Source organism: Mobula birostris, chromosome 13 (assembly GCF_030028105.1).
Source record: "Mobula birostris isolate sMobBir1 chromosome 13, sMobBir1.hap1, whole genome shotgun sequence".
Lineage (NCBI taxonomy): Eukaryota > Metazoa > Chordata > Chondrichthyes > Myliobatiformes > Myliobatidae > Mobula > Mobula birostris.
Window position 1 is genome coordinate 20,603,885 of NC_092382.1, and position 21,796 is coordinate 20,625,680.

Sequence of the window (21,796 nt, forward strand, 5' to 3'; positions counted from 1 at the left end):
TTATGTTTCCTGATTCACTGAGGCAGTGGGAAGTATATAGAGAGTCCATGGAAAGGAGGCTTGTTTCTATGGCGTGCTCAGCTGTGACCACAGTTATCTGCTCTTTCCTGCAGTCAAATGCAGAACAGTAGCCGTAGGAAGTTGTGAAGTATCCGGATGGGATACTTTCTGTGGTGCATTCAGGGGCAAAGGGTGCATGCAAACGTTCTTGTTGTTTGCTATAGCTTTGACATTTTAGGATTATATATATATATAGTATGTACTATTAATTCAGTATCTGTGTAAAGCTGGAGGACCATCAGTGATTGTCATTGATCCCTTCTCCCAGCTAGTTCTATTTGACCATTCCGTGCCATTTTATTCAAAATCTGTCCAGCCTGTATCTCACCACGTCACTGATATATGTCAACCATCTTTCTTCTAAGCCTTGTCTCATTCTGAAGTATTGTACTGCATTTTTACCTCACTGAGCTTACAAGGAGCTGTGTTTTGTTCAGTTAATTGATGTTTAACATAGAAACATAGAAAATAGGTGCAGGAGTAGGCCATTCGGCCCTTCGAGCCTGCACCGCCATCTATTATGATCATGGCTGATCATCCAACTCAGAACCCTGCCCCAGCCTTCCCTCCATAACCCCTGACCCCCGTAGCCACAAGGGCCATATCTAACTCCCTCTTAAATATAGCCAATGAACTGGCCTCAACTGTTTCCTGTGGCAGAGAATTCCACAGATTCACCACTCTCTGTGTGAAGAAGTTTTTCCTAATCTCGGTCCTAAAAGGCTTCCCCTTTATCCTCCAACTGTGACCCCTCGTTCTGGACTTCCCCAACATCGGGAACAATCTTCCTGCATTTAGCCTGTCCAATCCCTTTAGGATCTTATACGTTTCAATCAGATACCCCCTCAATCTTCTAAATTCCAACGAGTACAAGCCCAGTTCATCCAGTCTTTCTTCATATGAAATTCCTGCCATCCCAGGAATGAATCTGGTGAACCTTCTTTGCACTCCCTCTATGGCAAGGATGTCTTTCCTCAGATTAGGGGACCAAAACTGCACACAATACTCCAGGTGTGGTCTCACCAGGGCCTTGTACAACTACAGTAGTACCTCCCTGCTCCTGTACTCGAATCCTCTCGCTATAAATGCCAGCATACCATTCGCCTTTTTCACCGCCTGCTGTACCTGCATGCCCACTTTCAATGACTGGTGTATAATGACACCCCGGTCTCGTTGCACCTCCCCTTTTCCTAATCGGCCACCGTTCAGATAATAATCTGTTTTCCTATTTTTGCCACCAAAGTGGATAACTTCACATTTATCCACATTAAATTGCATCTGCCATGAACTTGCCCACTCACCCAACCTATCCAAGTCACCCTGCATCCTCTTAGCATCCTCCTCACAGCTAACACTGCCACCCAGCTTCGTGTCATCCACAAACTTGGAGATGCTGCATTTAATTCCCTCATCCAAGTCATTAATATATATTGTAAACAACTGGGGTCCCAGCACTGAACCTTGCGGTACCCCACTAGTCACCGCCTGCCATTCTGAAAAGGTCCCGTTTATTCCCACTCTTTGCTTCCTGTCTGCTAACCAATTCTCCAACCACACCAATACCTTACCCCGAATACCGTGTGCTTTAAGTTTGCACACTAATCTCCTGTGTGGGACCTTGTCAAACGCCTTTTGAAAATCCAAATATACCACATCCACTGGTTCTCCCCCATCCACTCTACTAGTTACATCCTCAAAAAATTCTATGAGATTCGTCAGACATGATTTTACTTTCACAAATCCATGCTGACTTTGTCCGATCATTTCACCGCTTTCCAAATGTGCTGTTATCACATCCTTGATAACTGACTCCAGCAGTTTCCCCACCACCGACGTTAGGCTAACCAGTCTATAATTCCCCGGTTTCTCTCTCCCTCCTTTTTTAAAAAGTGGGGTTACATTAGCCACCCTCCAATCCTCAGGAACTAGTCCAGAATCTAACGAGTTTTGAAAAATTATCACTAATGCATCCACTATTTCTTGGGCTACTTCCTTAAGCACTCTAGGATGCAGACGATCTGGCCCTGGGGATTTATCTGCCTTCAATCCCTTCAATTTACCTAACACCACTTCCCTACTAACATGTATTTCGCTCAGTTCCTCCATCTCACTGGACCCTCTGTCCCCTACTATTTCTGGAAGATTATTTATGTCCTCCTTAGTGAAGACAGAACCAAAGTAATTATTCAATTGGTCTGCCATGTTCTTGCTCCCCATAATCAATTCACCCGTTTCTGTCTGCAGGGGACCTACATTTGTCTTTACCAGTCTTTTCCTTTTTACATATCTATAAAAGCTTTTACAGTCTGTTTTTATATTCCCTGCCAGTTTTCTCTCATAATCTTTTTTCCCCTTCCTAATTAAGCCCTTTGTCCTCCTCTGCTGAACTCTGAATTTCTCCCAGTCCTCAGGTGAGCCACTTTCTCTGGCTAATTTGTATGCTTCTTCTTTGGAATTGATACTATCCCTAATTTCTCTTGTCAGCCACGGGTGCACTACCTTCCTTGATTTATTCTTTTGCCAAACTGGGATGAACAATTGTTGTAGTTCATCCATGCGATCTTTAAATGCTTTCCATTGCATATCCACTGTCAATCCTTTAAGTGTCATTTGCCAGTCTATCTTAGCTAATTCACGTCTCATACCTTCAAAGTTACCCCTCTTTAAGTTCAGAACCTTTGTTTCTGAATTAACTATGTCACTCTCCATCTTAATGAAGAATTCCACCATATTATGGTCACTCTTACCCAAGGGGCCTCTCACGACAAGATTGCTAATTAACCCTTCCACATTGCTCAAAACCCAGTCCAGAATAGCCTGCTCTCTAGTTGGTTCCTCGACATGTTTAATTGAACACAGCACGAGGCAGGGTAAACACAACCATTAAGCCAATAAATTCTAGTTTCACTGTTACAAAATGGCTGCAGTGCTAACTTTTGTCACAATTGAAACTCAGAGCATATTATATTGAGTTTGTTGTTTCCTTTCTCGATTATTTTTGGCGAGCCACTTCCTCCGTTTCCAGGGTAACAGCCCTGCGGAGCTGCAAGAAGTGCTGCACATTTTTATCACTCTGTGGTCACCGCTTCTTAGCGTAGAGACAGTGCCCTCAGGAGCAACTGCAACAGAATGATAGTGGGAGGAAAGGATGCTGTGAGCATTGACTGTATGGGATGTATTACACAAGAGTAGGAATGAACTGAGAACTAACAAATCGGTGGGGGTGGGTCTGGCATTACACTATTCTGTTGAACAGTTTTGGGATCCCCAAACGTTTTGCAGTCAGACAATATCTGTGCAGTAAAACAGAGAGAAAGGAAAAAAGACAATGTACTTTTGCAAGAGTCTTAAAGTAAGATGGACCATCAGGTTCATTTCTCCTTAGTTTGTGAATCGGAACTGCCAGCAACACCACGGCAAATCGCTGATGCCAAAGCATCAGTGGGCAGTGCCTGTGCAGGTTATAATATTGGGATGGAGTCTCTGAGAATGTGGAACGGACAGTATATTGGTAATTCTACAGCTGGAATTGAAATGCCTACAGTCTGCAGTGACGCTGAAGATCGGGGCAATTGGACGTTGGTTGTGGGGAAATCACTGACTACCCCAGCCAGTGAGATGTCAGGTCTGTCAAACATTTTTTAGTTTTACAATACATAACTATTTTGACCGAGCTCGATGACAGTAAGCGGAGGGCGACGATTGAAGATGGATTGAGCAAATAGAGGCTTGTGAGAAGTGTGATGGGTGTGTCAGTAATGATAGTGGGAGGAAAGGATGCTGTGAGCATTGACTGTATGGAATGTATTACAGCAGGGTCGGAATGAACTGATATCCAACCAATTGGTGGGGGTGGTGATTGAATTTCCACAAACCTGTTGAACAGTTTTGGGGTGTCCCAAGCATTTTGCAATTTTAATATCCGTGCGTTAAAATAGAGAGAAAATACTATTGTTGCAGGAAATGTAAAGAAAGAAGAGAAAATACTGGAGTCGCTCAGCAGATCTTCAGCATCTTGGACGGCCCCAGATCTCAAACTGGGTCTTCCGCCATTTCTCCATTCACAGATGTAGCCTGACTTCCCAATATCTTATATTTTACAATGTTACATTGAAAGCATTTCGTTCCAGCTACCCTGAGGAAGACATAGCAGCCACCGTGCTGAGCAGGATCCCACTCAGGAATAAGATAGAGAACAAATGAGCTCCAGTTAGCTGCTGGAGACAAGTGGGTGCATCCGCATCCTCTCACAATCTACAGACCGGTGAACCAGCCTGAGCCCCGGCCCAGGAAGAGCGTCGTTAGGTACCCGTTCCATCTTAATTTGTGAATCAGGGAAATCACGGCAAATCGCCGGCAGCAAAGCGTCCCAGGGTAGTCTGTGCGGGTTACAACATTGGAATGGAGTCTCTGAGATTATAGAACTGGCAGTATACGGGCTCTACTCTAGGTTGGTCAGCTGGGTTGGAATTTCCTCAGATTGAAGCGAAAAGGGTGATCGGAGAGTTTGGACTTTGGTTGTGGGGAAATCACCGATTATACCAACCAGTGGAACCTAGCCTGCCAAGTATTTTGATGTTTTAGAAAGAGATAACAATTTTGACCCGGCTCGATGTCAGAGAACACAGGATGATAACTGATGATGGATTTAGCGAATGAAGGCTTGTGACGATGATGAAGCGTGTGTCGGTATTGAGATACATTACTCATGACATTGACTTGTTTATGAATGTACATGGCACGGTTAGCAAGTCTGCTACTAAGTTAGGGAGTCTTGTTGATATTGCAACATGTTATAATGCATTTCAAAGAGATGTTAGTCAGTTATGGAGATAGATTGAGAAATTGCAAATGGTTTTCAACTTGGACAAGTAAAAGATAGTGCATTTTGGACAATGAAACCATCGTGGGCCTGTTATGCTGAATGGAGGGTCACCGAGTGATGTGGAACAGAGTGAGCTGGGATTACAAGGGTAAAGTTCTCTGAAAGCGGATGTGCAAGTATAGAGGGTGGAAAAGAAGGCTTTAATCATGCTGGCCTTCATCAGTCAGGCATTGAGTTTTGGATTACAGACATTATATTGCAGTTATATAAATAGCTAGTGAGGATACACCAAGCAATCTGTACAGTTGTGTTCACCCTATTGTAGGACAGATATTATCAATCTGGAGAGGGTGCAGAAGAGATTATTGAGGATGCTACCTGGACTAGAGGGCCTAGTTATAGGGAGAGGCTGGCCGAGCTGGATCTTCATTCCACGGAGCACAGGAGAATTTGGGTGACATTGTATGTTTATAAAATCAAGAGGGAGAATGAAGTCGATAACCATCTCCTTTGTCTTGCTGACATTGGGAAAGAGGTTATGTGACTGTTTTCTCTGCCTGACATATCGTTATTGTTACCGATGAGCCTCATTGCACAGTGCCATCGGTGATTTTATTTTTCAATGTGGCTATTGGGTGTTTGGCTCAACAGACACGTGTGAGCAGAGTGTACACAATGGGCTCAGCTCACAGCCGAGTTCAGGATAATGGGAAGGGACGAGCGGTTGTGCAATCTGACTGTCTGCGGTCTGGTGGCTGGGAAGCCCAGCATCCAGTTGCGCAGTGGTGTAATTAGATGGCTGAGAAGTAATTTGTTCACCAAAGTCTGTGGGACAATGGTGTTACATGCCGAACTGAAATTCAGAAACAGCATTCTGACACAAGTGTCCCTGTTTTCTATGTGTGTCAGGCCAAGGGGAATGACAAACGTTATGGCATCTGCCCTGGAGAGATTCTGTCGGTAAGTTTATTGGTGAGTGCCCAGTGAGCAAGGATTGGAGTTTTTGATATGTGCCATTATCAGGCGTTCAAAGCACTTAATGCTGATTGGCGTCAAGTCCACTGGGCAGCAGTCGTTTTGTTCTGAGTGTGGAGAGCTCTTTGGTACAGGGATGATGGTGGCTGATTTGAAGCATGAGGGAACAGCAGCCTGGATGAGTGAAGTGTTGGCGATGGCTGTGAAGACATCAATGCGCTGATGTGCAGACTGTATGCGAGCTCAGCCTGGATGTCTTCTGGCCCGGCACCCCTGCAGAGTCCGTATTACGTCTGCTATTACAGACATTGACTGCTCAGCTCACAGGGAATAATTTTCGTGTCTGGTTTGTGTTGTGCCTCGAAGCAGTGTTTAGAGCACCAGGGAGGGAACGTTACTGGTACGGTTAAGGATATTTTCCCCTTACGTATTCTGTAAAGCCCTTGATGCCTAGCCACATACACCAGGGTTCGTTGCCCAGGGTTGGGAGTTTGATCGAAGGGACCTGAGAGTTAATCTCAATACACAGAGCAAATGAGAACCTGGAATGAGTTATCCAGTGTTTTCATCGTTGGTTATCTACATCGGGTTCAGTATTCTCTCCGTGTTTGGAAATTCCTACTTATTCTCACCTGCCTGTGAGCAGCTGGAAATTAAAAAAACACTCAAGATGCTGGAGACCTGAAATCAAATCAGAAATTGTTCAAAGCCATTCCAACACAGGGTGGTAGACCGGAAAAATTACCTTTCGACTGATTACCTGTTGAGGTTTTATTTCATTTCTAGCTTTTTAGCACATTGCTTTGGAATGATTGAAGTCTCTTGGGAAACAGAGTTGCGTGGAACTGGGAAATTGGATTGAAAACTATCAGATGGAATTTAATACAGATAAGTGAGGGGTGTTACATTTTGGCAGGGAAAACGAGGCTATGATTTACTGATTGAGTGGTAGGAGGTCTGGGATGTGGGACAAAACAAATTGACATTGGAACACAGATCCATAATTACTTTAAGGTAGCAGAAGAGTCAGACAGTGTCTTAAAGAGATCCCAGGTTGGAAGCCCCTGTTGGAGATATACAAAAGTATTGTAGTATAAACAGCATGAATGCAGGTAGGCGTTTGCCCATCAGGTCGGTTGAGGTCATGGATTTAGGGCAAAAAGTGACACATTTAAGGGGAATCTGAGGGGGAACTACTTCATTCAGAGGGTGGTGCGAATGTGGAAACAGCTCCCAGCCGAATGAGTGATGAAGGTTGAATTGTAGTATTTGAGAGATGTTTGGGTAGGTGCATGGATGAGGGAGATATAGAGGGCTATGGTCTGGGTGCAGGGGGATTGGACCACACCGAACATGGCACAGACTGGATGGGTTAATAGTCCTGCCTGTGCTGTAAGGGCTCTCTGAATCTCAGTTGAAACATCTACACATAATCGACACCTGTTGCAGACGGATCGTATCCAACAACGTGCTTTTATTTTGGACCAGCGTCTGCGCAGCTGGAAGTTCTGCAGAGTTGGAACTAGCAGGAGATTAGCTGAATGCACCTCGACAGGGTCAATACAACCGCTGGAATTTTAGTTTCATCGTTACAAAATGGCTGAATGTTCAGTTCATCTTTGCTAGAATGAAACTCAGATCATGTCACATTGCGTGTGTTATTTCCTTTCTCGGTTACCTTTGCGAGCCACTTCCTCCGTCGCCAGAGCAACAGCTCACCAGAGCTGCAAGGAGAGTTGAACATCTTTATTGCTCTCTGGTTACTGACTCTCAGCGGAGAGAGAGTGGCCTCAGCAGCCGGTGCTGATACGAGGATGCTTTGAGCATTAACTGTGCCGGATGGATGATGTCTGTGTTGGAATGAAGAAACAACTAGTGATTGTAGGGATTGCATTTGTGCAATTCTGTTCAGTGTGTCAAACATCTTATAGTCAGTCAGTGTTTTGGGCATCGAGAGAACAGAAAAATCTCCAGTACTGTTTCCAGTGCTATATTTTCAATTTTATATTTAAAACACTTTGTTCCTGTTACACTACGGGGAAAGTGCCAGCTAATTGAGCTGGGCTATACTGCACTCAAGAATAAAATAATGAGCAAATGTGCTCAATGTAACTGAGTTGAAATGTATCAAAACCCTCTTTGTAACCCAAGGCCTATGTTTCCCGTCTGATCCCCGTCCAGACAAAGGATCATCAGGCTCCAGTTCTGTCATGGGTTGATGTCGGAGGGTAAATTTTAGAACTGGGATTAGCTGAGACACTGCCACATATTACCGCCAGCAAAGAGCCCTGGGAGGGTTGGTGCTTGAGATATAATCCTGCGATGGGGGCTCCAGGAATATGGAACTGGCAGTGTTTGGGCTTCGGTCTACGTTGGTGCTTTTACAGATGCGGCTGGATGTCCCTCCTTCCGCGGTGAAGCAGACGTCTCCGGGGATTGGATATTGTAGCGTGAGTTTCTGAGTGTGAGATGTGGAAACACTCTGTGTGAGATGTGGAAAAGATGTGCGAGGCTCTCGGTGTGGGCTTTGACCCACTGAGGTTGGATCCTGGGATATCACACATGTGTTCACCCAGATAAAAAGAATCAGGGGATCAAGTTGTCCGGGTTTATGAGATGTTGAGCGAGTATTTCTGTTCTGTGCTCAGATGTTTGGTTCTGAAGTTCCTTTGGACACAAAGCAGAGAATGAGTTCACATTCCATCCCTCAAAGGGAGTGGCTGTGATTAAATGCACTGTTTTGTGTTTGCACCAGTAAAAATAGACCGTGGTTTCAGAATTCAATTCATATTTGCAAATTACCCCTCACTGTCACCTGTCTATCTGCTGGTGGGTGTCAAAGAGAAACTCAAGATGCTGAAGATAGAACAGAAAATGGAACAGTACATCACAGGAACAGGTGCATCCGCCACAATGGTGTGCCAAACCAGATAAAAAGTAAATCAACCCCCCCCCCAAAAAAAATAATGACACCTACCTACACAATGTCAATATCCTCTCAATCTTCCTCACACCCATGTGCCTACCTAAACATCTCTTAATAGCTTCCAATGTGTTGGCTTCCACCACCATAACAGACAGCGGATTCCAGGCATCCACACCTCTCTGAGTAGAACAACTTACCCTAACATTTCCTTTGCAACTACTCCCTCACACCTTCATTGCATGTCCTCTGGTATTAGACATTTCTAAACAGTGAAACAATACTCCCCGTCTACTCTATCTATGTCTTTCATAATCTTATAAACCTCCATCCGATCTTCCCTCAGTCCCTACCACTCCATGGAGAACAACCCAAGATTTTCCACTAAAAACTGGATGATGTTTGAATCCATTCTGATGAAAGGTTTGGAAACCAAATTGCTAACTTTTTTCCTCTCCCCACAGCTGTTCCTTACCTGCTGAGTGTTTCTCGTGATTCCAGTTTCTGTGTGTTACATTCACCCTGGAACATTTTAAATCTCCTGCGAATGGACCAGTGTCCCAGCACTCGTTTCGTGAGAGTTGATAGGAGAGTAAAGAAACCAGAGCTTTTCCCAGTACATTGTCCTGGGGCCAATCCTCCTGTTTTCCTGGAAATGTATTCAGTAACGTTGTTGCTACCAAGGTTCACAAGAATAATCTGAGCAATGATAAGCTTTATGTAGGCGGAGCTTTTGATGACCCCGGGCCTGCTGTTCAGTGGAGTTCAGAGGGATGGTGGTTGGGGTTTGGTGGTGGTGGGCGGGGGGGGGTGGAAGTTAGGGCCAGGGGTGATTATTTACACCAACTGAATAACAGCAAGTCTGGATGCAGTGGGAATGGAGAGGGTGTCTTGATTAGACGGAGAGTCTGGGATCTGAGAGTGCTGCCTCAGAATAAACAGACTTCACTTTAAAACTGAGACGAGAGAAATTACTTCAGCCAAAGGTTGGTTCATCTGTAGAATTTGATGCCACAGAGGGTGGTGGAGGCTATCGTTCGGTATATTCATGTTCTGGATTGCTAAATAGGTCGAGTGTTATAGCAGGGAAGCAAGAATATGGTTTTGGAAAAAGAATCCTCCATGATTGATTATGGAGCAGACTGGAATGACCGAATCACCTAATTCTACTCCTATGTATTATAACTTGTATCTTATAACATGACTGAACGATGACTTCTTTGTATCCCATCACAAACAAGAGAAGATCTTCAGATGCTGGAAATTCAAGCAACACACACAGCAGACCAGGCAGCATTTATGGAAGAGAGTAGAGTCAACGTGCACATGTTGCCTGGTCTGATGGGTTCCTGTAGAATTTTCTGTCTGTTCTTTTGTATCCAAGACAGGCTATGTAAAGTGTAAGGGACAGTTCCAGATTTCTTCACTCAGATCATGATATCTGTATACAAGATTTAAATTTCAGGTTAATGCTTTGTTCTCGTTTGTGTTAGTAACATATTTCATTATCTGTCTGGTTAAATTTAGACCTGCGGTGAGAGGTTTATTGGAAGAAAAGCCCACGACTGGAAGCGAACCACAACTGAAGATGAGGGAACAGCAAGAATTGAACCAGCCCGAGGACTGAGAGCATCAACTGGAGAGAACCCTTCTGACTCGAAGTTTCCATTAATTCAGCCAGGAGAAAGTTTGGTGAGTCTCATTTACTCTAACATTGGTCCTTTAGACATTGCACTTCTGTACCAAGGAAAATAGGAAATAGCTGGAATGAGACTAAATAAACCTAGATGTGCCAGTTATGTCAGTTGCAATCATTCCAGATCTGCTAATATGCCGTCGGCATCAGCTCTGTGAAGCCACGCACATTCCCTCATATTGTTTGCTCATTTCAAACTTGTCACTTCCGATTTTTCCTTGCTTTGTCTGTGAAATGCGTTTAGAATTTCTTCCCTCTATTAGACGCCGCAGTTGTTTCCTGCTGTAGTGATAACAGAAATGTGGAATTACCATGACTACTACTACATCGACTCAGGCCCAGGGGGCCGGCGTCAGGCACGATGACAGACTCCCCACTGCTCCGTCTGCCTCATCAGTGTGTTCAGTTCACCTACATTAGCCGTGCCGCTGTCTTCTAGGACCGTGTTGACCATAGTCTTGAGAGGGCGCCCAGGGTTCATCCTCCCATGTTTCAGCTCCCATATGATGACTAGGCTGGCAGGTAGCTCGGGGTGTCGTACCATGAACTGCAGCAACATGTCATTAATTCCCCCGTCTATTGCAAGCTGCAATGATTTACTTGCCCTCGAGTATATCGTCGTGCAAGCCTCTGCTAAGAGCAAACCCTCTTGAAGCCAAATGTCCCAGCACCACATTTCATTCAGTCCTAACTAGCAACAGCCAACCAATAAATAATACTTACATACCCTGGCGTCATAAACTATTTTTTTTTACCAATAAATTGTCAGAATCTGTGCTCAAGCAGACGTAGGTTTTGCAATGTTCCCATCTGACCCTGTAGCAAAGACACAGGTTCCATCTGACTTGAGATGAACGAATGTCCACGCAGCCAGGACTGCTACAGCTGCCGGAGTCGGTTTAAACTCAGTCGTTGAGGGATGGGAAGCAGCCTGTTGAGTCAGATGATGAAGCCGTTGATATTAAGGAAGATGCAATGTTCAGAGAGACTGCGGAAGGATTAGCTGTGGATAGGGCATCATGTAATGAAAAGCAGCATCAGTTTCCCCTCCCCCTCCCCCGACTCCCCTTCTCACTCTCCTGTTTTTTTTACCAGTATTAATCACGGGAGTCAGGAACTCTTTCTGCTCACAGACCAGTGAAAGTAAAGCCTTTGATTCCATTCAGAGCCCAGTTTCTTTATAAAGAGTGGTGTTGAAGTGTTTTCCAGATGAACATGGGGGAATGTGTAACGGAAGTTTGAATCAGATCAGCAGCAGCTTCGGAAAGCCGAGTGGTCCACTTATGCATTTGGTGCGTTGATTAGAAAAGTTCTGACAGTTTAGTTAGTGTAAGCCAATATAACTTCTGCATATTAATTATATTGTGGAACTGAATAGAAACACTACATTGATTAGGTATATACATGGATATTTATGAGTTAGTGTTGTACCGCAGCGGGTTGCGGATCGACCATGACTCATTCGGTGAGCTGGCCAGCACGGTACGGGACCGAGGGCCAGGCTCCCGCGGTCTCTGTCACTGACTCGACAGTCTCCCCATCTACCGCGCGCTCCAGCTCACCACCCCTCCCACTGCCCACGCGCGCCCTCTGGCGGAGCGCCGTCACCCTCGCGCTCCCGTGCTGACGCTGCGCGTGCCCGGTATCTCCCGTGAAGTGACGTGAGATTTACTTGTCTCTCATTGGTGACAGCAAATGCCAATTTAGCATACCAACCAATGGGAATATGGGGTTTGTCATTAAGGAGTTCCCTCTCTAGACCCCGCCACTTGTTTCCTAAACTGACTCTTGGGAAAGATCCAACAAGCTTGTTGCTTCAATGCCGCTCTTCCTCGCCATGGAGTTAGAGGAGCTGCAAGGGCGACGGATTGAAGAGGGAGAACAGGGGGTTTATCTCCTCTGAAGTGGCGAGGACGAAGGCTTCAATACATTTGTAGCGGACACCGGTAAAGTGTTGACCAGCAAGTGCAGTGTGCAGGGGGTGGGGGGGGGGGATATTGAGAGCAAGTCACGATCTTTCTCTATGACACAACGGGCTGCAGGGACTCAGTGGCTGCCTTTTGTTTGAGCTGGCTGGGTTTAAACAGCGGAGTAAACAGACCCACCTTGGGCCAGCAGCCTGTCCCAGTAACACTCACAACACGACTGTCCCAGTGGGCGCTGTGGGGACAGATGTTTGGAGTATGGTTTCTCCCTGTCTGCATCAGCAATTTATCTGAGGGACAAAATGCAACATTTACAAGTCTGTTATTGACTGAAAACATTTGTATTTATTCTGTATTTTGCTTATGATACAATCATTGTCCAACTTATGTTCCGTTAATCGTCATTCAAAACATACATGAAAACCCATGACTACAGCCAAATACAACAGCGTTACTGCACACCGAGTCTTCTTGTTGGAAACTGCCTCGGTAAGATCCCTCGAGGGCATAGCCATTGTCTGAGTAATATTATCTATCCATCGTAGTGTCTGTCATCCTCTCCTTCTTGTTTTGCCTAACATGAGAGTCTTCTCCAAGGAATCCTGTCTTCTCATGATGTGGCCAAAATATTTCATCTTCTCAAGCCTCCTAGTGAGCAGTCTGGCAGTGTTTCTTCAAGTATTGACTTGTTGGATCTTCTGGCTGTCCAACGAACTCTTCACACTTTTCTCCAGCATCCAAGTTGAAAGGCGTCGATTCTTTTGTGTTCAGTCCAGCTCTCACAGCCACACATCACAACTAGAAATACCATAGACTTGACTCTACGGACTTCGGAGACAATGTTATGTGTCTGCGTTTCAGTATTTTTTCTAAATTCCCATCGCTGCCCTCCCCAGGAGTAAGCACCGATTAATTTTCTAGCTGCATTTACCATGTATAGAAACTGTTGAGCTGAGGAAGACAAAATCCATCACTGCTTCCACTTCCTTTCCACTTAATACGACGGAGTTAATAGGACTGCCTGGTTTTCTTAATATTGAGCAAGGAGCCAGCTTTCTTCTTTCACTTTCATTCGAAGCTTCCTCAGATCCTCCTCACTTTCAGCCATTAGAACAGTATCACCTGCATATCTGAAGTTGTTTATCTTTTGTCTGGTAATTTTGATTCCAACATTTTGAGTCCTCTAGACCAACATTCCTCATGATGTGTTCAGCATATAGATTAAATAAGTAGGGTGACAGAATGCAGCCTTGTCATACTCCTTTCCCAATCTTGAACCAGTTTGTTGTTCCGTGGTCAGTTCTGTTGCTTCTTGATCTCCGTACAAGTTTCTCATAAGGCAGATCAGATGCCCAGGTATCCTCATTTCTTTAAGGATTTGCCATAGTTTATTATGGTCCACACTGTTGTAGGTTTTAGATTCATCATTAAAACATAGATAAATACTTTTCTGGAATTCTGCTGATTTCTCTATTATCCAGCATGTGTTAGCAATTTTGTCTCTGGTCCCTCTGCCTTTTCGAAAACCAACTTGTACATCTGGTTGTTCTCGTTCCATACGTTGCTGTAGTCTTGCTTGCGTGATCTTTAGTGTCACCTTGCCACCGTGTGAAATTGCTCGGTAATTTGAACAATCCTTTACATTGACCTTCTTGGGAATTGGGATATAAACTTTTATTTTCCAGTCTAAAGGCCATTGTTAGGATTATCAGATCTGCTGGCAAATTGCATACAACACTTTTACAGCAACATCTTTTAAAGTTTTAAACAATTCAACTGGACCCCTGTCACATCCTGCAGCCTTTTTATTGGCGTAAATACGAGGAATTCTGCAGATGCTGGAAATTCAAGCAACAGACATCAAAGTTGCTGGTCCTGACGAAGGGTCTCGGCTGTACCTCTTCCTAGAGATGCTGCCTGGCCTGCTGCGTTCACCAGCAACTGTGATGTTTGTTGCCTTTTTATTGGCAATGTTTTCTATCACCCATTTGACTTCACTTTCCAGAATGTCTGGCTCTAGATTGTCGAGGGAGTCATTGCTGGTGTCTTCGCTGTTGGGATATTTTCTGTACAATTCTTCTGTGTATTCCTGCCATTTCTTTTTGACATTTTCTGGTTCTGTAAGGGCCTCCCCTTCTTTGCCTTTTACTATACTTATTTTTGCATGAAATGTTCCTTTGATTTCTCTAATCTTCTTGAATAGATCTCTTGTTTTTCCAGTTCTTTGGTTTCTTCATCTTCTTTGCATCAGTCTGTTAAGTAAGTTTTCTTATCTCTCCTTTGTCTTCTTGAACGTTGTGTTCATTTGGAGGTATTTGTTCCGATGTCCTTCACTTCTCTTCGCTGCTCAGCTTTCGCAGAAATCCATTTAGCTTTCCTGGTCTTCTTTTTGTTTGCAATGCTCTTCTGGCTTCTCTCTACCAGCTTCACTGCATATTCTTGAGGGATGCTATCAACATCAAACCTTACTTTACCTTGGTTTTCCTGGTGCTCTGCAGTTTCATTTTGAATATTGCATTGAATATTGGTCTGAGATTGTCGCAGAACGGGGGCATTGTGGAGTATGGGTGCACTGTTCGCTCAATACGGCAACATGGGGTAGTGAAGATGTGTTTACCACGTCGTCCTTCAACAGTCAGGGTACTGAGTGCTGGATTTGGGAAATTATTTTATTTATTTTTTTATTGAGATACAGTGAGCCGCGCTGCCCGTTAGGTCCCCCGAGATCATCTGGAGGAAACCCATGTGATCACAGTGAGAACCTGCAAACTCTTACAGGCAGCGGTGGGAATTGCAACTGGGTCATTCAAACTGTAAAGACATGTGTTAACCACTATGGGACCGTTGAATCAGTCGTTGGTGAGACTGTGTTTGTGGTACAAAGTATAGTTCTTGCCGCTATATGTTTCAAAAGGCTTGGGTAAAGTGGAAAGAGTGCAGAGACGATTTGCGAGTCTGTTGTCAGGGCCAGAAGGCCTCAGTTCTGGGGAGAGGATGACCACTCTGTTTTTACTCCCTGGAAAGTAGGAGACTGAGCAGCAATCTTACAGAAGTGTTTTAAATTTGAAGGGCAGAGTAAAGCATGGTTTATACTTCTGCATTAACTGGACGCTGTAACCTACGCAAGTGGCCTACGCGCATTGTGAGCATTTATACTTGTGCGTTGGTGTATCTGTGCAGCTCGGCAATTCCCGCACGTCACGCATGTGCACTCACCCGCCCACACAAGGCTTCATGGTCATGGTAGTGTCAGGGTAAACAAGACGCGAGCGTCTTTTTTCGTGCGAAATGTGTCCTCCATAATTTAGAACCATAGAAACCATAGAAACTACAGCACAGAAACAGGCCTTTTGGCCCTTCTTGGCTGTGCCAAACCATTTTCTGCCTAGTCCCACTGACCCGCACACGGACCATATCCCTCCATACACCTCCCATCCATGTATCTGTCCAATTTATTCTTAAATGTTAAAAAAAGAACCCACATTTACCACCTCGTCTGGCAGCTCATTCCATACTCCCACCACTCTCTGTGTGAAGAAGCCCCCTCTAATGTTCCCTTTAAACTATCACCCCCCACCCTTAACCCATGTCCTCTGGTTTCTTTCTCCCCTTGCCTCAGTGGAAAAAGCCTGCTTGCATTCACTCTATCTATACCCATCATAATTTTATGTACCTCTATCAAATCTCCCCTCATTCTTCTACGCTCCAGGGAATAAAGTCCTAACCTATTCAACCTTTCTCTGTAACTGAGTTTCTCAAGTCACGGCAACATCCTTGTAAACCTTCTCTGCACTCTTTCAACCTTATTACTATCCTTCCTGTAATTAGGTGACCAAAATGGAACACAATACTTCAGATTCGGCCTCACCAATGCCTTATACAACCTCATCATAACATTCCAGCTCTTATACTCAGTACTTTGATTAATAATGATTAATAAAGGCCAATGTACCAAAAGCTCTCTTTATGACCCTATCAACCTGTGATGTCACGTTTAGGGAATTTTGTATCTGTATTCCCAGATCCCTCTGTTCCACTGCACTCCTCAGTGCCTTACCATTAACCCTGTATGTTCTACCTTGGTTTGTCCTTCCAACGTGCAATACCTCACACTTGTCTGTATTAAACTCCATCTGCCATTTTTCAGCCCATTTTTTCAGCTGGTCCAAGTCCCTCTGCAGGCTCTGAAAACCTTCCTCACTGTCTACTACACCTCCAATCTTTGTATCATCAGCAAACTTGCTGATCCAATTTACCACATTATCATCCAAGATCATTGATATAGATGACAAATAACAATGGACCCAGCACTGATCCCTGTGGCACACCACTAGTCACAGGCCTCCACTCAGAGAAGCAATTCTCTACCACCACTCTCTGTCTTCTTCCATCGAGCCAATGTCTAATCCAATTTACCAACTCTCCATGTATACCTAGCAACTGAATTTTCCTAACTAACCTCCCATGCGAGACCTTGTCAAAGGCCTTACTGAAGTCCATGTAGACAAGATCCACTGTCTTCCCTTCATCCACTTTCCTGGTAACCTCCTCGAAAAACTCCAATAGATTGGTCGAACATGACCTAACATGCACAAAGCCATGTTGACTCTCCCTAATAAGCCCCTGTCTATCCAAAAGCTTGTAGATTCTGTCTCTTAATACTCCCTCCAATAACTTATCTACTACCAACGTTAAATTTACCGGACTATAATTTCCCGGATTACTTTTCGATCCTTTTTCAAACAACGGAACAACCTGAGCCACTCTCCAATCCTCCAGCATCTCAACTGTAGACACTGACATTTTAAATATTTCTGCCAGGGCCCCTGCAATTTCAACACTAGTCTCCTTCAAGGTCCGAGGGAACACCCTGTCAGGTCCCAGAGATTTATCTACTTTAATTTTCCTCAAGACAGCAAGGACCTCCTCCTTTTCGATCTGTACAGTTTCCATGATCTCACTACTTGTTTCCCTTAATTCCATAGACTTCATGCCAGTTTCCTTAGTAAATACAGATGCAGAAAAAACTATTTAAGATCTTTCCCATTTCCTTTGGTTCCGCACATAGCCGACCACTCTGATCTTCAAGAAGACCAATTTTATACCTTACAATCCTTTTGCTCTTAATATACCCTGTAAAAGCTCTTTGGATTATCCTTCACTTTGACTGCCAAGGCAACCTCATGCCTTCTTTTAGCCCTCCTGGTTTCCTTCTTAAGTATTTTCTTGCACTTCTTATACTCCTCAAGCACCTTATTTACTCCCTGCTTCCTATACATTTCATACAACTCCCTCTTCTTCTTTATCAGAGTTGCAATATCCCTTGAGAACCAAGGTTCCTTATTCCTATTCAATTTGCCTTTAATCCTGACAGGAACATACAAACTCTGCACTCTCAAAATTTCTTCTTTGAAGGCTTCCCACCGACCGATCACATCCTTCCCAGAGAGCAACCTGTCCAATTTCGGAGGTCTGTAAGGCTTTATGGAAAGCATTACAACCAGAGTTCCTTCCCTGCCCTTCAGTCGCCCAATGGGAAGCTATTGCAGCGTAGGATGACATGCGATACAATGAAGCGGACCGATCACAGTTGTTGCGTTCTGTGTTGCCGCGACGCGCGATTGAATTTTGTGAGAGGTGCGCGTCGCAGCAATGCAAGCTGTCGCGTGGGGGTCCTTATCAAATTTGCGTAGGGTTTGCGGTGACGCAGAGCTTACGGCGACGCGTTGACGCAGAGTATAAACCAGGCTTGACTGACTCACTCTTTTATTTGTGTACTTCAGATCATCGCCAGCAGGTGGTGCTTTCTTCCACCCAGACGGCGGACAAGCAGCCGACAATCAACCAACGTCATTCAGAGTCAGAATGGACACAGGTATGTTCACTGGGCTCTCTGTCATTAAAACTCTGGCATCATTGTACACGCGTAGTCAAATCATCAATAGTTCAGAGGAATAAACTTGGGCGCTAAAGGGGCACAGCAAAACGTGCCATTAAACGGGGTCATTGACCCTACCGGTAAAGCGACCTTGAGCACTGGAACAATTCACCAGGTCCAGCGCAGGGACCTAACAACGGGAATGGTCGAATCACTCCGCTCACCGTGCAGATCTTCACCTGAGTGAAAGGGGAAGGAGCTCCTGAATAAGGTGGGTATGGGTGAAACTCAGACAGGAATACAGCAGCGGGCAATGTATCTGTCCAGGGAACAGACAGAATTTCCGTCAGTATTTGTTACATCCTGATGTGGGAAATGCCTTCAACAGACAGTGAGAAACAGATGCTGTTTTCTGTTTGGAAGGCCAGTGGTGAATTCCCCCCGGATTTCCGGGTTGTTGCTCAATGGAGCTGAGGGGAGTTCTCGGTGTGTTTTCTGCGGCCGAGTTAAGGAGCGTTATATTGTGGGAGAACGGGCTGGGTGCGGGAGACAGTGACAGAGAAATTTTAAACAGGGAATCTGAGTGGGCTACGGAGGCATTGAATGTCCTTGGTGAATAAGATTAAAGTAAAACAAGAGGGTAAGTAGTGAGGGCAGCACACAAAATGGTGGAGGAGCTCACAGGTCAGGCAGCACCTATCGAGGGAAAGGAACAATCGACGTTTCGGTTTGAGGAATCTTCAGCGGAGACTTTGTACATTGATTTCAGTGTTGTCTTGGCCACATCAAATAGAGCAGGAATGGAGGAGCATTCTTCTGGGTGAAGGTCTGTGACCAGTAATCTCCGCAAGGCTACTGGCTCGCTATGTGTCATGTGTGATGTAAATAACTTAATAATAAACTATGTATTACTCAAAATGATTAAATAGAAAGAATCACGTAGGTGGATTGATTCGTCGATTAACCAACTCGGCGGAGTTGTGTGAATTTGGGACTGTTGTCAAAATGTTCAGCATCCAATGAGAAATATGAACAGAAAGTCACCGAGTACAGTTAATTCGGGCAAATGTGAGGAGTTGCACCTTGGGAGATCAAGTTTGCTAGCGATGTGCACAGTGAATGCTGGGACCGTTAGGAAGGCTGATGAGTGGATGGGTCTTGTGATGGATGGGCATAGCTCCCTGAAAGTGGGAACACAATTGGCAGCGTGCTAACGATGAGTTGATGTGTGAGTACGTAATTTTTAAAGTTGTGCTGTAACTGGATGAACTGTGGTTAAGAGACAATCTCAGTATTGTGCACAAATCTGGTAGCCATATCATGAGAATGATGTAGAGGCTCTGGCGAGGGTGCAGGTGAGTTTCACCCTGATTACAGAATATTGGCTTCTGGGAGAGGTCGATCAAGCTTGGATTCCTTTCTCTGGAGCGTCGGAGTCTGAGACCGCTATCTCAGAGAATTCATAAATTTATGAGGGGCAAAGCAAAGTTCGATAGTCCATGACTTGGTGCAAATATCAAGCACTGGAGTGAATAGGTTCAAGGTTAGAGGGTAAAGTTTAAAGGGGATTTAGGATGCATGTTTTCCACAGAGAGTAATCGGTGTCTGGAATGAGCTGCCGAGGGAGGGACTGGAAACAGATACTCAGCAGCATCTGAGAGGGGTTTGAACTCATGAGTAGGCCGGGAACGGAGGGATATTGACCATGTTCCTGAAGATGGGATTGGTTTAAATTGGCATCGTGTCCGCATACACATGGTACACTCAAATATTTTACGTTCTATGACTGACTACAGATCTGAATTCCGCAATCTCGGCCTTCCTGTCAAATTGTGAGGATCACCAACTGTTCCAGTTGACGAGATTCTACATGGAGCGACTGGAGCAGGCGATTGAGGAGGGTGTGGAGGGAGTCAGCTTCATGTTAATGGGCGAGGATCACTTCACCGGGCCAGAGTATCACGTAAGTGGTAGGAACATAGACTGAGTTTAGATTCTACTGAATCAATCACAGACTGACAGAACCAGTGTAATGTTACCTCTGGGCTATGAAAGTCCTGCAATGCTTGTGGTCAACATCAAGAACAGAGTTTTTGTTTGCAGAAACCAACCCAGGCCTCTGTTAATATTACTGAACACATTCATTTTTAGACAGGTTAGGATACAGACAATGATTGACAGGTGAATTTGGTGACGTGACACTTGATGGACATTGCAAGTGGACAGAGAACCACTGACATCACATCATGTTCCCAATGCTCGACCTTAATGGCCATTCAGCAGACTCTCTTGATTACTCCCGGGTTTCCCACAAATCAAATATATATTAACTTATTTCTCAGCTCATTTCTCGAGTCTACCTTCAACTCCATCATCAATTGAACAGGCAGGACTGAATATCGTCTCTCTTTTCAACTACTGACCCTCTTTCATTTGATCAAATATTCCAACAATCCTCATGGTTCAGTTACCTTCTGTTCCTTGTCACTGTTCCATGTTGAGTTTGTAATTACCACAGTTCCTGTTAGCACTAGGAACTGCAAAATAATATCACTGAAAATCGTCCAAGCATCTGCAGATAACACAGAATTACCAAGAAATGTCTTTCCAATGGTCCTCCTGTTACTGGGACACATTCACCTATTGCTCACCAGACTGAATTTTAGTGAAGAGCCACATATTATCCCCAACGCTAACATTCCACATGCGACAGCTGACAATTTCAATCCAACCTTCCCTCTCTGTATTACTACCATTTGACTTTGGTCTCTCTGACATGCACAAAAGTCCTGTAATTACTGTCTGCTCCTCACTGCTAGTTCCCAGCTGTAGGCTGACACTGGACTCATCATGGAGCCGGGCAGTTAATTGTGAACCTGCTGCGGTCACCAGAGATTCCCCCTGGGAAAATCAACAGTGACTCTGTCATAGTTTGACTTAGCCATAGTCATCGAACTCTACAGTACAGCAACAGGCTCTTCGGCCCATCAGGTCCACACTGACCTATTATATGCCTAGTTGCATTGATCTGCACACCGACAAGAGACATCCATGCCACTTTCATTCATGTACTTAAAGTAAATTGTTTTTAAATGATCAAATCGAATGCACATGTACCACTTCCGATGGCCGCTCGTTCCATACTCTCACCAGCCTCTGAGTGAAGAAGTTCTCCCTCAAATTTCCTTTCATCTTTCATCCTTAATCTATGGCCTCTAATTCGAGTCTCACCCAACCTCAGTAACAGATGCCTATTTGCATCTACTCTATCTATACCTTTTATAAACTTTTATACCTCTATCACATCTCTCCTCGTCCTCCTACACCCTATGGCAGTCCTAACCTATTCAAACTTTCCCTCTACCTCAGGCCCTCAAGTCCTGACAACACCTTGTAATTTTTTCTGCACTCGTTCAATCTTATTGATATCCTTCCGAGAGGTAGGTGGGCTGCGTGCGGGTCGGTGGGACTAGGTGAGGTTAAGCGTTCGTCACGGACTAGAAGGGCTGAGAAG

General features: G+C 44.6%; 2 protein-coding genes across 3 annotated transcripts in view; one reads left to right on the top strand and one right to left on the bottom strand.

The window, feature by feature from the left end:
- LOC140207837 (uncharacterized) overlaps window positions 1-21,796 on the bottom strand; it is a 268,940-nt gene that overhangs the window by 156,208 nt on the left and 90,936 nt on the right. The window lies entirely within an intron of this gene.
- LOC140208518 (NACHT, LRR and PYD domains-containing protein 3-like) overlaps window positions 1-21,796 on the top strand; it is a 39,764-nt gene that overhangs the window by 1,421 nt on the left and 16,547 nt on the right. For both annotated transcript variants that reach the window (XM_072277257.1, XM_072277256.1), the window contains exons 2-4: window positions 10,311-10,475; window positions 18,188-18,279; window positions 20,079-20,245. In XM_072277257.1, coding sequence (XP_072133358.1) covers window positions 18,270-18,279; window positions 20,079-20,245 — 177 coding nt within the window. In that variant the 5' untranslated portion in view covers window positions 10,311-10,475; window positions 18,188-18,269. The remainder of the gene's footprint in view (window positions 1-10,310; window positions 10,476-18,187; window positions 18,280-20,078; window positions 20,246-21,796) is intronic.